This window comes from Podarcis raffonei, chromosome Z, assembly GCF_027172205.1.
Source record: "Podarcis raffonei isolate rPodRaf1 chromosome Z, rPodRaf1.pri, whole genome shotgun sequence".
Lineage (NCBI taxonomy): Eukaryota > Metazoa > Chordata > Lepidosauria > Squamata > Lacertidae > Podarcis > Podarcis raffonei.
This window is the reverse complement of record NC_070621.1, coordinates 871,071-893,570: the sequence shown is the minus strand read 5'-3', so window position 1 is coordinate 893,570 and position 22,500 is coordinate 871,071. Positions and strand designations below refer to the sequence as shown.

At 43.7% G+C, this 22,500-nt stretch overlaps 1 protein-coding gene across 1 annotated transcript in view; it reads left to right on the top strand.

Annotated features, from left to right (window-relative positions):
- Window positions 1–22,500, top strand: part of SPTAN1 (spectrin alpha, non-erythrocytic 1) — a 194,926-nt gene that overhangs the window by 47,222 nt on the left and 125,204 nt on the right. Inside the window, 5 exon segments of the mRNA XM_053373414.1 lie at window positions 3,852–4,033; window positions 9,281–9,524; window positions 10,861–10,983; window positions 14,947–15,164; window positions 17,926–18,018. Coding sequence (XP_053229389.1) covers window positions 3,852–4,033; window positions 9,281–9,524; window positions 10,861–10,983; window positions 14,947–15,164; window positions 17,926–18,018 — 860 coding nt within the window.

Here is a 22,500-nt window from a genome sequence, read left to right as displayed (position 1 = left end):
TAATACGAATACTAGTAGTATTAATAGTAATACTGTTAGTATACGTAGTAGTATTAGTATGAGTAGTATTATTAGTATGAGTAGTATTAATTAGCATTATAATACGAATACTAGTAGTATTAATAGTAATACTGTTAGTATACATATGAGTAGTATTGGTATTCCTAATATTATTAGAATTATAATACTAATACTAGTAGTATTGCTATTAATACTATTAGTATACATATGAGTAGTATTGGTATTCCTAATATTAATTAGCATTATAATACTGATACTAGTAGTATTGCTATTAATACTATTAGTATACGTAGTAGTAGTAGTAGTAGTAGTAGTATGAGTAGTAGTATTAGTATGAGTAGTATTAATTAGTATTATAATATGAATACTAGTAGTATTGCTATTAATACTATTAGTATACGTATTAGTTAATACGTATAATACGTATAATAATATTATAATGCTAATATTAATTAGCATTATAATACGAATACTAGTAGTATTGCTATTAAGTGGCTGGGGAAACTCAGCCAGATGGGCGGGGTATAAATAATTTATTATTATTATTATTATTATTATTATTATTATTATTATTATTATTATACATATTAGTAGTATTAGTATGAGTACTATTGGTATTCCTAATATTAATTAGCATTATAATACTGATACTAGTAGTATTGCTATTAATACTATTAGTATGCATATGAGTAGTATTAGTATGAGTAGTAGTATTAGTATGAGTAGTATTAATTAGCATTCTAATACTAATACTAGTAGTATTGCTATTAATGCTATTAGTATACATATGAGTAGCATTAGTATGAGTAGTAGTATTAGTATGAGTAGTATTAATTAGCATTCTAATACGAATACTAGTAGTATTGCTATTAATAATATTAGTATACATATGAGTAGTATTAGTGTGAGTAGTAGTATTAGTATGAGTAGTATTAATTAGCATTCTAATACGAATACTAGTAGTATTGCTATTAATAGTATTAGTGTACATATGAGTAGTATTAGTATGAGTAGTAGTATTAGTATGAGTAGTATTAATTAGCATTCCAATACGAATACTAGTAGTATTGCTATTAATACTATTAGTATACGTGTTAGTAGTATTGGTATGAGTAGCAGTATTAGTATGAGTAGTGTTAATTAGCATTATAATACGAATACTAGTAGCATTGCTATTAATACTATTAGTATACATAGTAGTAGTATTAGCATGAGTAGTATTGGTATTCCTAATATTAATTAGCATTATAATACGAATACTAGTAGTATTGCTATTAAGTGGCTGGGGAAACTCAGCCAGATGGGCGGGGTATAAATAATAAATTATTATTATTATTATTATTATTATTATTATTATTATTATTACTACTATCAGTATAGGTATGAGTAGTATTAGTATGAGTAGTATTGGTATTCCTAATATTAATTAGCATTATAATACGAATACTAGTAGTATTGCTATTAATACTATTAGCATACATATGAGTAGTATTGGTATTCCTAGTATTAATTAGCATTATAATACGAATACTAGTAGTATTGCTATTAATACTATTAGTATACATATGAGTAGTATTGGTATTCCTAATATTAATTAGCATTATAATACGAATACTAGTAGTATTGCTATTAATACTATTAGTATACATATGAGTAGTATTAGTGTGAGTAGTATTGGTATTCCTAATATTAATTAGCATTATAATATGAATACTAGTAGTATTGCTATTAATACTATTAGTATACGTATTAGTAGTATTAGTGTGAGTAGTATTGGTATTCCTAATATTAATTAGCATTATAATACGAATACTAGTAGTATTACTATTAATACTATTAGTATACATATGAGTAGTATTAGTGTGAGTAGTATTGGTATTCCTAATATTAATTAGCATTATAATACTGATACTAGTAGTATTGCTATTAATACTATTAGTGTACATATTAGTAGTATGAATATGAGTAGTATTGGTATTCCTAATATTAATTAGAATTATAATACTGATACTAGTAGTATTGCTATTAATACTATTAGTATACATATTGGTAGTATGAGTATGAGTAGTATTGGTATTCCTAATATTAATTAGCATTATAATGCGAATACTAGTAGTATTGCTATCAATACTATTAGTATACATATTAGTAGTATTAGTATTAGTATTAGTATGAGTAGTATTAATTGGCATTATAATACGAATACTAGTAGTATTGCTATCAATACTATTAGTATACATATTAGTAGTATTAGTATGAGTAGTATTGGTATTCCTAATATTAGCATTATAATACGAATACTAGTAGTATTACTATTAATACTATTAGTATACATATTAGTAGTATTAGTATAAGTAGTATTGGTATTCCTAATATTAATTAGCATTATAATACGAATACTAGTAGTATTGCTATTATTGCTATTAGTATACATATTAGTAGTATTAGTATGAGTAGTATTGGTATTCCTAATATTAATTAGCATTCTAATATGAATACTAGTAGTATTGCTATTAATACTATTAACACTACAACATCACTATTACTATGGTTACTGTTTTTGTTTTATTGTTACTATTTTATTACTATTACTAGTATTACTATTGCTATTACTAGTATTACTATTTTATTACTATCATTATTATTACTATATTGTTAATTATTACTACTGTCACTATTACTATTACTATCACTATTATTATTACTACTACTACTACTACTACTACTACACCACTACCACTGTCACCACTATTTTATTATTAATACTATTACTATTACCATTATTTTATTAATAATACTATTACTATCATTACTTACTTACTTACTACTACTACTACTACTACTACTAAAACCTCCCTCCCTCTCCCCTCTCCACATTACTACTACCACCACCACCACTTCACCACTATTTTATTACTATTACTACTATTACTACTATTACTATACAACAAAACATCATTACTATTACTATTACTTTTGTTGCTTTTGCTATTGTTACTAATTTACTACTACTATTATTACTGTATTACTACTACTATATTACTATACTACTACAACAAAACAACATCATTACTATTACTCTTGTTGCTTTTTCTATTGTTACTAATTTACTACTATTATTATTACTGTATTACTACTACTACTATATTACTATACTACTACTACAACAAAACATCATCATTACTATTACTATTATTCTTGTTGCTTTTTCTATTGTTACTAATTTACTATTATTACTGTATTACTACTACTACTATATTACTATACTACTACAACAAAACAACACCATTACTATTATTCTTGTTGCTTTTTCTATTATTACTAATTTACTACTATTATTACTGTATTACCACTACTATATTACTATACTACTACAACAAAACAACATCATTACTATTACTATTACTCTTGTTGCTTTTGCTATTGTTACTAATTTACTACTATTACTTATTACTACTACTATTTTACTATACTACTACAACAAAACAACATCATTACTATTACTATTACTCTTGTTGCTTTTGCTATTGTTACCAATTTACTACTACTATTATTACTGTACTACTACTACTATATTACTATACAACAACAACAAAACAACATCATTACTATTACTATTACTCTTGTTGCTTTTGCTATTGTTACTAATTTACTACTATTACTGTATTACTACTATATTACTATACTACAACAACAAAACAACATCATTACTATTACTATTACTCTTGTTGCTTTTGCTATTGTTACCAATTTACTACTACTATTATTACTGTATTACTACTGCTACTATTACTATTATTACTAAACCGTCCCCTCCCTCCCCGCTCCAGGGGTCAAGCTGCGCGAAGCCAACCAGCAGCAACAATTCAACCGCAACGTGGAGGACATTGAGTTGTGGCTCTACGAGGTCGAAGGTCACCTGGCCTCGGACGACTACGGAAAGGACCTCACCAACGTCCAGAACCTCCAGAAGAAACACGCCCTCCTGGAGGCCGACGTGGCCGCCCACCAGGTGCTGTTTTTTAATATTAGTATTAATAATAATAATAATAATAATAATAATAGTAATAATAAAGTTGACCCAGCAAAAGGCTTCTGAACTCATTGAGGTGACCCAGAAAAAGGCTTTTGACTGCATCGAATTGACCCAGCAAAATAATAATAATAATAATAATAATAATAATAATAATAATAATAATAATAAAATAATAAAAGTTGACCCAGCAAAAGGCTTTTGAGCGCATCGAATTGACCCAGCAAAATAATAATAATAATAATAATAATAATAATAATAATAATAATAATAGGGGTCAGGGGCTCTAAGGGCCCCCTCCCCTCCTTAGGGGTCAGGGGCTCTAAGGGCCGCCCTTCTTAGGGGTCAGGGGCTATTGGGGCGCCCCCTGCCCTCCTTAGGGGTCAGGATCTCTCGGGGGCCCCCTCCCCTCCTTAGGGGTCAGGGGCTCTAAGGGCCCCCCTCCCCTACTTAGGGGTCAGGGGCTCTCAGGGCGCCCCCTCTCCTCCTTATGGGTCAGGGGCTCGGGGCGCCCCCTCCTTAGGGGTCAGGGGCTCTCAGGGCGCCCCCTCAGGGGTCAGGGGCTCGGGGCGCCCCCTCCTTAGGGGTCAGGGGCTCTCAGAGCGCCCCCTCCCCTCCTTAGGGGTCAGGGGCTTGGGGCGCCCCCTCCCCTCCTTAGGGGTCAGGGGTTCTCGGGGCCCCTCAGGGGTCAGGAGCTCTCAGGGCGCCCCCTCTCCTCCTTAGGGGGCTTGGGGCGCCCCCTTCTCTCCTTATGGGTCAGGGGTTCTCGGGGCCCCTCAGGGGTCAGGGGCTCTCGGCGCCCCCTCTCCTCCTTAGGGGTCAGGGGCTCGGGGTGCCCCCTCCCTAGGGGTCAGGATCTCTCAGGGGCCCCCTTCCCTCCTTAGGGGTCAGGGGCTTGGGGCGCCCCCTCCTTAGGGGTTGGGGCTCTCGTGGTGCCCCCTCCCCTCCTTAGGGGTCAGGATCTCTCGGGGGCACCCTTCCCTCCTTAGGGGTCAGGGGCTCGGGGTGCTCCCTCCCCTCCTTATGGGTCAGGGACTCTCAGGGCGCCCCCTCTCCTCAGGGGTCAGGGGCTCTCAGGGCGCCCCTTCCCCTCCTTAGGGGTCGGGGCTCTCGTGGTGCCCCCCTCCCCTCCTTATGGGTCAGGGGCTCTCAGTGCGCCCCCTCTCCTCCTTAGGGGTCAGGGGCTATTGGGGCGCCCCCTCTCCTCCTTAGGGGTCAGGGGCTCGGGGCGCCTCCTCTCCTCCTTAGGGGTCAGGATCTCTCGGGGGCCCCCTTCCCTCCTCAGGGGTCAGGGGCTCTCAGGGAAACCCTGTGGGGGGCGCCCCTCCCCTCCTTAGGGGTCAGGATTTCTCGGGGCCCCCCTTCCCTCCTTAGGGGTCAGGGGCTCTCAGGGGCCCCCTCTCCTCCTTAGGGTTCAGGGGCTCTCAGGGCGCCCCTCTCCTCCTTAGGGGTCAGGGGCTCTCAGGGCGCCCCCTCTCCTCCTTAGGGGTCAGGGCTCTCATGATGCCCCCCTCCCCTCCTTATGGGTCAGGGGCTCTCAGGGTGCTCCCTCTCCTCCTTAGGGGTCAGGGGCTCGGGGTGCCCCCTCTCCTCCTTTGGGGTCAGGGGCTCGTGGGCACCCCCTCCTTAGGGGTCGGGCTCTCGTGGTGCCCCCTCCCCTCCTTAGGGGTCAGGGGCTCTCAGGGCGCCCCCTCTCCTCCTTAGGGGTCAGGGGCTCTCAGGGCACCCCCTCCTTAGGGGTCAGGGGCTCGGGGCGCCCCCTCCTTAGGGGTCAGGGGCTCTCAGGGCGCCCCCTCTCCTCCTTAGGGGTCAGGGGCTCAGGGTGCCCCCTCCTTAGGGGTCAGGGGCTCTCAGACCCCTAAGGTCTGAGAGCCCCTGACCCCTAAGGAGGAGAGGGGGTGCCCCCCACAGGGTTTCCCTACCCCATCGCCCCTTTTCTCCCCCCTCGGGGTTATGGGTCTTTGCCGTGGGTCACCGTCCTCAGCCGCCCCTCACGCGCGACTTTCCCTTCCCAGGACCGGATCGACGGCATCGCCATCCAGGCCCGCCAGTTCCAGGAGGCCGGCCATTTTGACGCCGGAAACATCCGGAAGAAACAGGAGGCCTTGGGGGCCCGTTACGAGGCCCTGCGCGACCCTTATGGGTCAGGGGCTCTCACGGCGCCCCCTCTCCTCCTTTGGGGTCAGGGGCTCGGGGCGCCCCCTCCTTAGGGGTCGGGGCTCTCGTGGTGCCCCCCTCCCCTCATGGGTCAGGGGCTCTCAGGGCGCCCCCCTCTTCCTTAGGGGTCAGGGGTTCTCAGGGCCCCCCTCCCCTCCTTAGGGGTCAGGGGCTTGGGGCGCCCCCCTCCCCTCCTTAGGGGTCGGGGCTCTCGTGGTGCCCCCCTCCCCTCCTTAGGGCTCAGGGGCTCGGGGCGCCCCCTCAGGGGTCGGGGCTCATGGTGCCCCCCTCCCCTCCTTAGGGGTCGGGGCTCTCGTGGTGCCCCCCTCCCCTCCTTAGGGGTCGGGGCTCTCGTGGTGCCCCCCTCCCCTCCTTAGGGGTCAGGGGCTCTCAGGGCGCCCCCTCTCCTCCTTAGGGGTCAGGATCTCTCGGGGGGCCCGCTTCCCTCCTTAGGGGTCAGGGGCTCTCAGGGCGCCCCCTCTCCTTAGGGGTCAGGGGCTCTCAGGGCGCCCCCTCTCCTCCTTAGGGGTCAGGGGCTTGGGGCGCCCCCTCCTTAGGGGTCAGAGGCTCTCAGGGTGCCCCCTCTCCTCCTTAGGGGTCAGGGGCTCTCAGGGCGCCCCCTCTCCTCCTTAGGGGTCAGGGGCTCTCAGGAAAAGCCTGTGGGGGGCGCCCCTCCCCTCCTTAGGGATCAGGGGCTCTCAGGGCGCCCCCTCCTCCTTAGGGGTCAGGGGCTCGGGGCGCCCCCTCCTTATGGGTCAGGGGCTCCCAGGGCACCCCCTCTCCTCCTTAGGGGTCAGGATCTCTCAGGGCGCCCCCTCTCCTTATGGGTCAGGGGCTCTCAGGGCGCCCCCTCTCCTCCTTTGGGGTCAGGGGCTCGGGGCTCCCCCTCCTTAGGGGTCGGGGCTCTCGTGGTGCCCCCCTCCCCTCCTTAGGGGTCAGGGGCTCTCAGGGCGCCCCCTTCTCCTCCTTTGGGGTCAGGGGCTCGGGGCGCCCCCTCCTTAGGGGTCGGGGCTCTCGTGGTGCCCCCTCCCCTCCTTATGGGTCAGGGGCTCTCAGGGCGCCCCCTCCCCTCCTTAGGGGTCAGGGGCTACTGTGGTGCCCCCTCCCCTCCTTAGGGGTCGGAGTTCTCGTGGTGCCCCCCCTCCCCTCCTTATGGGTCAGGGGCTCTCAGGGCGCCCCCTCCCCTCCTTAGGGGTCAGGGGCTCTCAGGGCGCCCCCTCTCCTCCTTAGGGGTCAGGGGCTCTCAGGGCGCCCCCCCAGGGTTTCCCTATCCCATCGCCCCTTTTCTCCCCCCCTCGGGGTTATGGGTCTTCTCCGTGGGTCACCGTCCTCAGCCGCCCCTCACGCGCGACTCTCCCTTCCCAGGACCGGATCGACGGCATCGCCATCCAGGCCCGCCAGTTCCAGGAGGCCGGCCATTTTGACGCCGGAAACATCCGGAAGAAGCAGGAGGCCTTGGGGACCCGTTACGAGGCCCTGCACGACCCTTATGGGTCAGGGGCTCTCAGGGCGCCCCCTCTCCTCCTTTGGGGTCAGGGGCTCGGGCGCCCCCTCCTTAGGGTTCAGGGCTCTCGTGGTGCCCCCCTCCCCTCATGGGTCAGGGGCTCTCAGGGCACCCCCTCCCCTCGTTAGGGGTCAGGGGCTCTCAGGGCGCCCCCTTTCCTCCTTAGGGGTCAGCATCTCGTGGTGCCCCCCTCCCCTCCTTAGGGGTCGGGCTCTCGGGGTGCCCCCTCCCCTCCTTAGGGGTCAGGGGCTCTCGCGGAAACCCTGTGGGGGCGCCCCTCCCCTCCTTAGGGGTCAGGATCTCTCGGGGGCCCCCTTCCTTCCTTAGGGGTCAGGATCTCTCGGGGGCCCCCTCCCCTCCTTAGGGGTCAGGGCCTCTCAGCTCCCCCCTCCCCTCAGGGGTCGGGGGTTCTCGGGGGCCCCCCTCTCCTCCTTAGGGGTCAGGGGCTCTCAGGGTGCCCCCTCTCCTTATGGGTCAGGAACTATTGGGGCGCCCCCTCCCCTCCTTATGGGTCAGGGGCTCTCAGGGGGCCCCCTTCCCTCCTTAGGGGTCAGGGGCTCAGGGTGCCCCCTCCTTAGGGGTCAGGGGCTCTCAGACCCCTAACGTCTGAGAGCCCCTGACCCCTAAGGAGGAGAGGGGGCGCCCCCCACAGGTTTTCCCTACCCCATCGCCCCTTTTCTCCCCCCCTCGGGGTTATGGGTCTTCTCCGTGGGTCACCGTCCTCAGCCGCCCCTCACGCGCGACTTTCCCTTCCCAGGACCGGATCGACGGCATCGCCATCCAGGCCCGCCAGTTCCAGGAGGCCGGCCATTTTGACGCCGGAAACATCCGGAAGAAGCAGGAGGCCTTGGGGGCCCGTTACGAGGCCCTGCGCGACCCTTATGGGTCAGGGGCTCTCAGGGTGCCCCTTCTCCTCCTTAGGGGTCAGGGGCTCTCAGGGCACCCCCTCTCCTCCTTAGGGGTCAGGATCTCTCAGGGGCCCCCTTCCCTCCTTAGGGGTCAGGGGCTCTCAGGCTGCCCCCTCCCCTCCTTAGGGGTCAGGGGCTCGAGGCACCCCCTCCTTAGGAGTCAGGGGCTTGGGGCGCCCCCTCCTTAGGGGTCAGGGGCTCTCAGGGCGCCCCCTCTCCTCCTTAGGGGGCTTGGGGCGCCCCCTTCTCTCCTTAGGGGTCAGGGGTTCTCGGGGCCCCTCAGGGGTCAGGGGCTCTCGGCACCCCCTCTCCTCCTTAGGGGTCAGGGGCTTGGGGCGCCCCCTCCTTAGGGGTCAGGGGCTCTCAGAGCGCCCTCTCCCCTCCTTAGGGGTCAGGGGTTCTCGGGGCCCCTCAGGGGTCAGGGGCTCTCAGGGCGCCCCCTCTCCTCCTTAGGGGTCGGGGCTCTCGTGGTGCCCCCCTCCCCTCCTTATGGGTCAGGGGCTTGGGGCGCCCCCTCCTTAGGGGTCAGGGGCTCTCAGGGCGCCCCCCACGGGTTTCCCTACCCCATCGCCCCTTTTCTCCCCCCCTCGGGGTTATGGGTCTTCTCCGTGGGTCACCGTCCTCAGCCGCCCCTCACGCGCGACGCTCCCTTCCCAGGACCGGATTGACGGCATCGCCATCCAGGCCCGCCAGTTCCAGGAGGCCGGCCATTTTGACGCCGGAAACATCCGGAAGAAGCAGGAGGCCTTGGGGGCCCGTTACGAGGCCCTGCGCGACCCCATGGCGGCCCGGAAGCAGAAGCTGGCCGACTCGCTCCGCCTCCAGCAGCTCTTCCGGGACGTAGAAGACGAGGAGACCTGGATCCGGGAGAAGGAGCCCATCGCCGCCTCTACCAACCGAGGTCGGTTAATTTGTTAATCATTAATAATCAATTAATAATAATGATAATAATGATAATGATAATAATAATAATGATAATAATGATAATAATAATATTCATTCATGAATCGCCGCCGAGGTAATTAATCGGTCGTCTTTAATTGCTGTTAATTGGATTTGTTTGATTTTTTAATTTTGATTTTATATTTTATATGATTACTTTAGATTTTATATTATATTATATTATTATATTATTATATTATGTTATATTATATTATATTGTATTATTTTAATTTTATATTTTATATTATTATGTTAGATTTTAGATTATGTTGTTATATTGTATTATTTTAGATTTTAATTTTATATTTTATATTGTTACTTTAGATTTTAGATTTTAGATTATCTTGTTATATTGTATTATTTTAGATTTTTATTTTATATTTTATATTGTTACTTTAGATTTTAGATTTTAGATTATGTTGTTATATTGTATTATTTTAGATTTTAATATTATATTTTATATTATTATTTTAGATTTTAGGTTATGTTGTTATATTGTATTATTTTATATTTTAATTTTATATTTTATATTGTTTAGATTTTAGACTATGTTGTTATATTGTATTATTTTATATTTTAATGTTATTTTATATTATTACTTTAGATTTTATATTGTATTATGTTATTATATTATTATATCTTTTATATTATATTATTATATTATTATTTTCTTTTATCTTTTTTTAATCTTTTATATTTTAATTTTATCTTTTATATTATTATATTATATTATATTATATCATATATTTATATTTTATATTTATTTTATATTTTATTAATTTATATTTTATATTTTTACATTTTTGTATTATATTATTTATTTATATTTTATATTACATTATTATTTCCACACTGATGATGATGATTAGTGGGTGACGATGTCCGCATAATAATAATAATTATCATCATCATCATCATCAGTGTGGAAATAATAACGTAATATAAAATAGAAATAAACAATATAATGATAATAATAATAATAATAATAATAAATAATGATAATAAACAATTGATCATAATAGATCTATTGTTTATAGATCTAATATTTATGGAATAGATCATAAATATTAATAAATAATGAATAACTTTAATATTACTTATTAGTATTAGTATTAGTAGTACTATTATTACTATTACAGTTATTAATTGGTAATTAGTTATTAATATTTATGATCTATTCCACACCGTTTTTTATTATCATTATTTATTATTATTATTATTATTATTATTACTATTATTATTATTATTATTATTATTATTATTACTATTATTATTATTATTATTATCCCTTCCAGGCAAGGACCTCATTGGGGTCCAGAACCTCTTGAAGAAGCACCAGGCCTTACAGGCCGAAATTGCCGGACACGAACCCCGAATCAAGGCCGTCACTCAGAAGGGGAACACCATGGTGGAAGAAGGTGGGTCCGAATGGGGGACCCCTTTTGCCGAGGGTTAGGGTTGGGTTAGGGGTCAGCGCTAGGGTTGGGTTAGGGTTAGGGGGCAGTGCTAGGCTGGGGTTAGGGGTCAGGGCTAGGGTTGGGGTTAGGGGGCAGTGCTAGGGTTGGGTCATGGTTAGGGGTCAATGCTAGGGTTGGGTCATGGTTAGGGGTCAGTGCTAGGGTTTGGTTAGGGTTAGGGTTGGAGTTAGGGGTCAGCGCTAGGGTTGGGTTAGGGTTAGGGGGCAGTGCTAGGGTTGGGTCATGGTTAGGGGTCAATGCTAGGGTTGGGTCATGGTTAGGGGTCAATGCTAGGGTTTGGTTAGCGTTGGGGTTAGGGGTCAGCACTAGGGTTGGGTTAGGGTTAGGGGGCAGTGCTAGGCTTGGGTTAGGGGTCAGGGCTAGGGTTGGGGTTAGGGTTAGGGGGCAGTGCTAGGGTTGGGTCAGGGTTAGGGGTCAATGCTAGGGTTGGGTCATGGTTAGGGGTCAGTGCTAGGGTTTGATTAGGGTTAGGAATTGGGTTAGGAATAGGGTTAGGGGTCAATGCTAGGGTTTGGTTAGGGTTGGGGTTAGGGGTTAGGGGTCAGCGCTAGGGTTGGGTCATGGTTAGGGGTCAGTGCTAGGCTTGGGTCAGGGTTAGGGGTGAATACTAGGCTTGGGCCATGGTTAGGGGTCAGTGCTAGGGTTGGGTCATGGTTAGGGGGTCAGTGCTAGGGTTTGGTTAGGGTTAGGAATAGGGTTAGGGGTCAATGCTAGGGTTTGGTTAGGGTTGGGGTTAGGGGTCAGCGCTAGGGTTGGGTTAGGGTTAGGGGGCAGTGCTAGGCTTGGGTCAGGGTTAGGGGTCAGTGGTAGGCTTGGGTCATGGTTAGGGGTCAGTGCTAGGCTGGAGTTAGGGCTCAATGCTAAGGTTGGGTTAGGGGTCAGTGCTAGGCTTCGCTATCTGCTTAGGGGTCACTGCTAGGTTTGGGTCATGGTTAGGGGTCACTGCTAGGCTTGGGTTAGGGTTATGGGTCACTGCTAGTGTTGGGTTAGGGGTCACTTCTACGATTGGGTTAGGGGTCAATTCTAGGGTTGGTTAGGGGTCAGCACTAGGCAACACTATCCACTTATGGGTCACTGCTATGCCCGGTTCTGGGTTCAAATCCCCATCTCAACCCCTCTCCTTTCCTCTCTATTCCCCGCCGCACCATACGCGCCCCACGCGCCGCTTTCCCCTTTCCCCTTCCTGTCCCGCCCCTTCCTGCCCTGCCCCTTCCTGTCCCCTTCCCTTCCCCTTTACTTTCTGTCCATTTCACTGCCTGTCCCCGCCGCTTCCTGTCCCCTTCCTCTTCCCTTCCCCTTCGCTTCCTGTCCCCGCCCCTTCCTGTCACCTCCATTTCCTGTCCCTGTCCCCTTCCCGTCCCCGTCACTTCCTGTCCCTGCCTCTTCCTGTCTCCTTCACTTCCTGTCCCTTTCCCTTCCCCTTCCCTTCCTGTCCCCTCCCCTTCCTGTCTCCTCCCCTTCCCTTCCCCTTCCCTTCCTCTCCCCGCCCCTTCCTGTCCCCTTCCTGTCACCGCTCCTTCATGTCTCCTTCACTTCCTGTCCCCACCCCTTCCTGTCCCCTTCCTTTCCCCCTTCCCTTCCTGTCCCTTTCCCTTCCCCTTCACTTCCTGTCCCCACCCCTTCCTGTCCCCCGCCCCTTCCTGTCCCCAGGTAACTTGTGTTATTAATTATTATTATTAATTTATTTGATTTTATTATTGATTATTATTATTTCATTGTGTTCTTATTATCATTTATTATTTCATTGTGTTCTTATTATTATTATTTATTATTTCATTTTGTTATTATTTATGATTATTTATTATTTATGATTTGATTTTGTTATTGATTATTTGAATTTGTTATTGATTATTTCATTTTGTTATTATTTATGATTTGATTTGATTTTGTTATTGATTATTTGATTTTCTTATTATTGGTTATTATTGATTATTTGATTTTGTTATTGATTATTTGATTTTGTTATTATTGGATATTATTGATTATTTGATTTTCTTCCTACTGGTTATTATTTGACTTTGTTCTTCATGTTATTCGTCTTTTATCACTACTTCCTGTCTCCTCCCCTTCCTGTCCCTTTCACTTCCTCTCCTCTTCATTTCCTGTCCCCGCCCCTTCCCCTTCCCTTCCTGTCCCTTTCCCTTCCCCTTCACTTCCCCTTCACTTTGTTCTTCATATTATTCGTCTTTTATCACTACTTCCTGTCTCCTCCCCTTCCTGTCCCGCCCCTTCCTGTCCCTTTCACTTCCTGTCCTCTTCATTTCCTGTCCCCGCCCCTTCCCCTTCCTTTCCTGTCCCTCTCCCTTCCCCTTCACTTTGTTCTTCATATTATTCGTCTTTTATCACTACTTCCTGTCTCCTCCCCTTCCTGTCCCGCCTCTTCCTGTCCCTTTCACTTCCTGTCCTCTTCTTTTCCTGTCCCCGCCCCTTCCCCTTCCCTTCCCCTTCCCTTCCCTTCCCCCTCACTTTGTTCTTAATATTATTCGTCTTTTATCACTACTTCCTGTCTCCTCCCCTTCCTGTCCCGCCTCTTCCTGTCCCTTTCACTTCCTGTCCTCTTCTTTTCCTGTCCCCGCCCCTTCCCCTTCCCTTCCCCTTCCCTTCCCTTCCCCCTCACTTTGTTCTTAATATTATTCGTCTTTTATCACTACTTCCTGTCTCCTCCCCTTCCTGTCCCACCCCTTCCTCTCCCTTTCCCTTCCCCTTCACTTTGTTCTTCATATTATTCGCCTTTTATCACCACTTCCTGTCTCCTCCCCTTCCTGTCCCGCCCCTTCCTGTCCCTTTCACTTCCTGTCCTCTTCATTTCCTGTCCCTTTCCCTTCCCCTTCACTTCCCTTCCCCTTCACTTTGTTCTTAATATTATTCGTCTTTTATCACTACTTCCTGTCTCCTCCCCTTCCTGTCCCTTTCACTTCCTGTCCTCTTCATTTCCTGTCCCCTTCCCTTCCTGTCCCTTTCCCTTCCCCTTCACTTCCCTTCCCCTTCACTTTGTTCTTCATATTATTCGCCTTTCATCACTACTTCCTGTCTCCTCCCCTTCCTGTCCCGCCTCTTCCTGTCCCTTTCACTTCCTGCCCTCTTCATTTCCTGTCCCCGCCCCTTCCCTTCCCCTTCACTTTGTTCTTAATATTATTTGCCTTTTATCACTACTTCCTGTCTCCTCCCCTTCCTGTCCCGCCCCTTCCTGTCCCTTTCACTTCCTGTCCTCTTCATTTCCTGTGTCTGCCCCTTCCCCTTCCCTTCCTGTCCCTTTCCCTTCCCCGCCCCTTCCTGTCCCCGCCCCTTCCTGTCCCCAGGTAAGTTGTGTTATTAATTATTATTATTAATTTATTTTCATCAATTATTAGTATTTCTAGTCTTTATTTGTTTTTTATTATTTGTTGATGATGATTGATACTATTATTTCTTATTTGATGTTATTATTGATTATTATTTATTATTTCATTGTGTTATTATTTATTGTCATTTATTATTTCATTGTGTTCTTATTATTTATTATTTCATTTTGTTATTATTTATGATTATTTATGATTTATTATTATTTCATTTTGTTATTATTGATTATTTGATTTTGTTATTGATTATTTGATTTTCTTATTATTTATTATTTGATTTTCTTATTGATTATTTGATTTTGTTATTATTGGTTATTACTTATTATTTGATTTTGTCCTTACTGGTTATTATTTGATTTTGTTCTTAATACTATTTGTCTTTTATCACTACTTCCTGTCTCCTCCTCTTCCTGTCCCGCCCCTTCCTGTCCTCTTCATTTCCTGTCCCCGCCCCTTTCCCTTCCCCTTCACTTCCCTTCCCCTTCGCTTTGTTCTTCATATTATTCGCCTTTTATCACCACTTCCTGTCTCCTCCCCTTCCTGTCCCGCCCCTTCCTGTCCCCAGGCCACTTCGCCTCCGACGACGTCCGAGCCAAACTCTCCGACTTGCACCAGAAGTGGGAATCTCTTAAAGGGAAAGCGTCCCAGCGGCGCCAGGATCTAGAAGATTCCCTGCAGGCCCAGCAATACTTCGCCGACGCTAACGAGGCCGAATCCTGGATGAGGGAAAAGGAGCCCATCGTTAGCAGCACCGATTACGGGAAAGACGAGGATTCGGCCGAGGTGAGAGAGAGAGAGAGAAAGAGAGAGAGAAGGAAGGAAGGAAGGAAGGAAGGAGAGAGAGAGGGAGGGAGGGAAGGAAGGAAGGAAGGAAGGAAGGAAGGAAGGAAGGAAGGAGGGAGGGAAGGAGGAAGGAATGAAGGAGGGAGGGAGGGAAGGAAGGAAGGAAGGAAGGAAGGAGAGAGAGAAGGAAGGAAGGAAGGAAGGAGAGAGAGAGAGAAGGAAGGAAGGAAGGAAGGAAGGAGAGAGAGAGAGAGGGAGGGAAGGAAGGAAGGAAGGAAGGAAGGAAGGGGAGAGAGGGAGAGAGAGAGAGAAGGAAGGAAGGAAGGAAGGAAGGAAGGAAGGAAGGAAGGAGAGAGAGAGAGGGAGGAAAGGAAGGAAGGGGAGAGAGGGAAAGAGAGAGAGAAGGAAGGAAGGAAGGAGAGGGAGAGGGAGGGAGGGAAGGAAGGAAGGGGAGAGAGGGAGAGAGAGAGAGAAGGAAGGAAGGAAGGAGAGGGAGGGAGGGAAGGAAGGAAGGAAGGAAGGAAGGAGAGGAGGGAGAGAGAGAGAGAAGGAAGGAAGGAAGGAGAGAGAGAGGGAGGGAAGGAAGGAAGGAAGGAAGGAGAGAGGGAGAGAGGGAGAGAAGGAAGGAAGGAAGGAAGGAAGGAAGGAAGGAAGGGGGAGAGAGGGAGAGAGAGAGAGAGAAGGAAGGAAGGAAGGAAGGAGAGGGAGAGGGAGGAAGGGAGGGAAGGAAGGAAGGAAGGAAGGAAGGAAGGAAGGAAGGGGAGAGAGGGAGAGAGAGAGAGAAGGAAGGAAGGAAGGAGAGGGAGGGAGGGAAGGAAGGAAGGAAGGAAGGAAGGAGAGAGGGAGAGAGAGAGAGAAGGAAGGAAGGAAGGAGAGAGAGGGAGGGAAGGAAGGAAGGAAGGAAGGAGAGAGGGAGAGAGGGAGAGAGAGAGAGAAGGAAGGAAGGAAGGAAGGAAGGAAGGGGAGAGAGGGAGAGAGAGAGAGAGAAGGAAGGAAGGAAGGAAGGAGAGGGAGAGGGAGGAAGGGAGGGAAGGAAGGAAGGAAGGAAGGAAGGAAGGAGAAGGAAGGAAGGAAGGAAGGAAGGAAGGAAGGAAGGAAGGAGAGAGAGAGGGAGGGAAGGAAGGAAGGAAGGAAGGGGAGAGAGGGAGGGAGAGAGAGAAGGAAGGAAGGAAGGAAGGAAGGAAGGGGAGAGAGGGAGAGAGAGAGAAAAGGAAGGAAGGAAGGAAGGGGAGAGAGAGAGAGAGAGAGAGAGGGAAGGAGAGAGAGAGCGCTTCGTGCTTTTTGAGGAGCGCCTGAAAGACAGGAAGGAAAAATGATAGAGAAGGAAGAAAGGAAGGAAGGAAGGAAGGAAGGAGAGAGAAAGAGAGGGGGGGAGAGAGAGAAGGAAGGGAGGAGAGAAAAAGAGAGAGGGATAGAGAGAGAGAAGGAAGGAAGGAAGGAAGGAAGGAGAGAGAGAGAGAGAGAGAGAGAAGGAAGGAAGGAAGGAAGGAAGGAAGGAAGGAAGGAAGGAAGGAAGGAAGGAAGGAAGGAGAGATAGAGAGAGGTAGAGAGAAGAGGAGAGATAGAGAGAAAAGGAAGGAAGGAAGGAAGGAAGGAAGGAAGGAAGGAGAGAGAAGGAAGGGGAGAGAGGGGGAGGAAGGAGGGAGAGAGAAGGAGAAGGGCAGAGAGAGAGAGAGAAAGAAGGAAGGAAGGAAAGAAGGAGAAAGAGATGGAGAGAGAGAAGGGCAGAGAGAGAGAGAAGGAAGGAAGGAGAGCGAAAGAGCGAGAGAGAAGAGAAGAGAGGGAAGGAAGGAAGGAAGGAAGGAGAGAGAAAGAGAGAGAAGGAAGGAAGGAAGGAGAGAGAGGTCGCTCGTTTGGCGGCAAAAAGCCGAATTCAAAAACTCTTTTCCCATTCCTTAATTAATAGGAAACCAATCCAATTAAGCCATTAACGACCTCTCTCCTTCCTTCCTTCCTTCCTTCCCTTCCTTCCTTCCTTCCTTCCTTCTCTCTCTCTCTCCCTCTCTCCCCTTCCTTCCTTCCTTCCTTCCTTCCTTCCTTCCCTCCCTCCCTCCTCTCTCTTTCCTTCCTTCCTTCCTTCCTTCCTTCCTTCCTTCCTTCCTTCCCTCTCTCTCTCTCTCCTTCCTTCCTTCCTTCCTTCCTTCCTTCCTTCCTTCCTTCCTTCCCTCCCTCTCTCTCTCCCTCTCTCCCCTTCCTTTCTTCCTTCCTTCCTTCTCTCTCTCTCCCTCTCTCTTTCTCTCTCCTTCCTTCCTTCCTTCCTCCCTCCCTCCCTCTCCTTCCTTCCTTCCTTCCTTCCTTCTCTCTCTCTCTCCCTCTCTCCTACCTTCCTTCCTTCTTTCCCTACCTCTCTCTCTCTCCTTCCTTCCTTCCTTCTCTCTCTCTCTCTTTCTCTCTCCCTTCCTTCCTTCCTTCCTTCCTTCCTTCCTTCCTTCCCTCCCTCTCTCTTTCCTTCCTTCCTTCCTTCCTTCCTTCCTTCCTTCCTTCCCTCTCTCTCTCTCTCCTTCCTTCCTTCTCTCTCTCTCTCCCTCTCTCTTTCTCTCTCCTTCCTTCCTTCCTTCCTTCTCTCTCTCTCTCCCTCTCTCTCCTTCCTTCCTTCCTTCCTTCCTTCCTTCCTTCCTTCCTTCCTTCTCTCTCTCTCTCCCTCTCTCTTTTTCTCTCCTCCCTTCCTTCTCTCTCTCCCCCCTCTCTTTCTCTCTCCTTCCTTCCTTCCTTCCTTCCTTCCTTTCTTCCTTCTCTATCATTTTTCCTTCCTGTCTTTCAGGCGCTCCTCAAAAAGCATGAAGCGCTGATGTCGGATCTGAGCGCCTACGGCAGCAGCATTCAAGCGCTGCGGGAGCAAGCCCAGGCCTGCCGGGTAAGAATATAATATATTGTTGTTGTTGTTGTTGTTGTTGTTGTTGTTGTTACTATTATTACTATTACTACTACGGGGAAGAATATTACTGCTACTACTACTACTACTAATAATAATAATAGCAGCAGCATTTAAGCGCTGCGGGAGCAAGCCCAGGCCTGCCGGGTAAGAATATATTATTATTATTATTATTATTATTATTATTACTACTACTACTACTACGAGTAATAACAATAGTAGTAGCAGCAATACTAATACTAGTAGTAGTAGTAGTAGTAGTAGTAGTAGTAGTAGTAATACTAACGGCGGCATTCAAGCGCGGCCTGCCGGGTAAGAATATATTATTATTATTATTATTATTATTATTATTATTATTATTATTATGGGAAAATATTATATTATTCTATTCCATTATATACTACTACTACTACTACTACTACTACTACTACTACTACTAATGGCAGCAGCATTCAAACGGGAGCAAGCCCATGCCTGCCGGGTAAGAATATATTATTATTATTATTATTATTATTATTACTACTACTACTACTACTACTACTACGAGTAATAACAATAGTAGTAGCAGCAATACTAATACTACTACTACTACTAGTAGTAGTAGTAGTAGTAATACTAACAGCGGCATTCAAGCGCTGCGGGAGCAAGCCCAGGCCTGCCGGGTAAGAATATATTATTATTATTATTATTATTATTATTATTATTATTATTGGGGAAAATATTATATTATTCTATTCCATTATATTATACTACTACTACTACTACTACTAATGGCAGCAGCATTCAAACGGGAGCAAGCCCATGCCTGCCGGGTAAGAATATATTATTATTATTATTATTATTATTATTATTATTATTATTACTACGGGGAAGAATATTATTACTATTACTATTACTATTACTATTATTACTATTACTACTACAGGGAATATTAATAATAATAATAATAATAATAATAATAATAATAATAATAATAATGGCAGCAGCATTTAAGCGCTGCGGGAGCAAGCCCAGACCTGCCGGGTAAAAATGTAGTAGTAGTAGTAGTAGTAGCAGCAGCAGCAGCAACAATAACAATATCAGCGGCAGCATTCAAGCGCTGTGGGAGCAAGCCCAGGCCTGCAGGGTAAGAATTTATTACTAGTAGTAGTAGTAGTAGTAATAACAATAGTAGTAGCAGCAATACTAGTAGTAGTAGTAGTAGTAGTAGTAGTAGTAGTAGTAGTAATACTAACAACGGCGGCATTCAAGCGCTGCGGTAGGAAGCCCAGACCTGCCGGGTAAGAATATATTATTACTATTATTGTTGTTGTTATTAATAATAATAGCAAGAGTAATAAGAGTAAGAGTAAGAGTAATAATAGTAATAACAACAACAACAAAACAACAAGACAAAAAACTAGTGCTATTACTATTACTAAGAATATATTATAATTACTACTACTATTACTAGTAGTTATAATAATAATTAATATTAGTACTATTACTATTACCAAGAATATATATTATCATCATCAACAACAACAACAACACTAGCAGCAGCAGCAGTAGTAATAATAATAATAACAATAACGATAACAATAACAACAAAACAACTAGTACTATTACTAAGACTATATTATTAATTATTATTATTATTACTGCTACTATTTCTACTAGTTATAATAATAATTAATATTAGTACTACTACTATTACTAAGAATATATTATTATTAACAACAGCAGCAACAGCAACAATACTAGCAGCAGCAGCAGTAATAATAATAATAATAACAATAACAAAACAACTATTACTAGTACTATTACTAAGAATATATTACTACTACTACTATTACTACTAGTTATAATAATAATTAATATTAGTACTATTACTATTACTAAGAATATATTATTATTAACAACAACAACAACAACAACAGGAGTAGTAGTAGTAGTAGTAGTAGTAGATAAATCGGCAATATAATTCATTATTAATCTCCGGATCTCTCCCCCCCAACAACAAAACAGTAGTAGTAGTAGTAGTAGATGATAAATCGAAAATATAAATCATGATTAACCTCCGGATCTCTCCCCCCAACAACAACAGAACACTACTACTAGTAGTAGTAGATAAATCGGAAATATAAATCATTATCAACCTCCGGATCTCTCCCCCCAACAACAACAAAACACTACTACTAGTAGTAGTAGATAAATCGGAAATATAAATCATTATCAACCTCCGGATCTCTCCCCCCAACAACAACAAAACACTACTACTACTAGTAGTAGATAAATCGAAAATATAAATCATTATTAATCTCCGGATCTCTCCCCCCCAGCAACAAAACTACTACTACTAGTAGTAGTAGTAGTAGTAGATAAATCGAAAATATAAATCATGATTAACCTCCGGATCTGTCCCCCCAACAACAAAACAGTAGTAGTAGTAGTAGATAAATCGAAAATGTAAATCATTTCTATTACTATTACTATTACCAAGAATATATATTATTATCAACAACAACAACATTAGCAGCAATAGTAATAGTAGTAGTAGTAGTAGTAACAACAACAAAACAACTATTACTAGTACTATTACTAAGAATATATTATTGCTGCTGCTGCTACTACTACTACTATTACTACTAGTTATAATAATAATTAATATTAGTACTATTACTATTACTAAGAATATATTATTACTGCTGTTGCTGCTGTTACTACTACTATTACTACTAGTTATAATAATTATTAATATTAGTACTATTACTAAGAATATATTATTATTAACAACAGCAACAACAAAACAAGAAAACAATAGTAGCAGCAGTAATAGTAGTAGTAGTAGTAATATCAAAACAACTAGTACTATTACTAAGAATATATTATTATTAACAACAGCAACAACAAAACAACAAGGAAAACAATACTAGTAGCAGCAGTAATAGTAGTAGTAGTAATAACAAAACAACTAGTACTATTACTAAGAATATATTATTATTACTAGTAGTAGTAGTTGTAATAATAATAATATTAGTACTATTACTATTACTAAGAATATTATTATTATTATTATTATTATTATTAACAACAACAACAACAAAACAACAACACAACAGTAGTAGTAGTAGTAGATAAATCGAAAATGTAAATCATTTCTATTACTATTACCAAGAATATATATTATTATCAACAACAACAACAACAACATTAGCAGCAGTAGTAATAGTAGTAGTAGTAGTAACAACAACAACAACAACTAGTACTAGTACTATTACTAAGAATATATTATTGCTGCTGCTACTACTACTATTACTACTAGTTATAATAATAATTAATATTAGTACTATTACTATTACTAAGAATATATTATTATTAACAACAGCAACAACAAAACAAGAAAACAATACTAGTAGCAGCAGTAATAGTAGTAGTAGTAATAACAAAACAACTAGTACTATTACTAAGAATATATTATTATTACTAGTAGTAGTAGTTATAATAATATTAGTACTATTACTATTACTAAGATTATTATTATTATTATTATTATTAACAACAACAACAACAACAACACAACAGTAGTAGTAGTAGTAGTAGTAGTAGTAGTAGATGATAAATCGAAAATATAAATCCTGATTAACCTCCGGATTGCTCCCCCCCAGCAACAAAACAGTAGTAGTAGTAGTAGTAGTAGCAGTAGTAGTAGCAGTAGTAGTAGTAGTAGTAGTAGTAGTAGATGATAAATCGAAAATATAAATCCTGATTAACCTCCGGATCGCTCCCCCCAGCAACAACAACAAAACAGTAGTAATAGCAGTAGTAGTAGTAGTAGTAGTAGATAAATCGAAAATATAAATCATGATTAACCTCCGGATCGCTCCCCCCAACAACACCAAAACTACTACTACTACTACTACTACTAGTACTAAACTACTACTAAACTACTACTACTAGTAGTAGTACTACCAAAACTACTACTACTAGTAGTAGTAGTAGATAAATCGAAAACATAAATCATGATTAACCTCCGGATCTCTCCCCCCAACAACAAAACTACTACTACTACTAGTAGTAGTAGTAGTAGTAGATGATAAATCGAAAATATAAATCCTGATTAACCTCCGGATCTCTCCCCCCAACAACAACAAAACACTACTACTAGTAGTAGTAGTAGATAAATTGAAAATATAAATCATTATTAATCTCCGGATCCTTCCCCCCCAGCAACAAAACACTACTACTAGTAGTAGTAGATAAATCGAGAATATAAATCATGATTAACCTCCAGATCTCTCCCCCCAACAACAAAACACTACTACTAGTAGTAGTAGATAGATCGAAATATAAATCATGATTAACCTCCGGATCTCTCCCCCCAACAACAAAACAGTAGTAGTAGTAGTAGTAGTAGTAGTAGTAGTAGTAGATAAATCGAAAATATAAATCCTCATTAACCTCCGGATCTGTCCCCCCCAACAA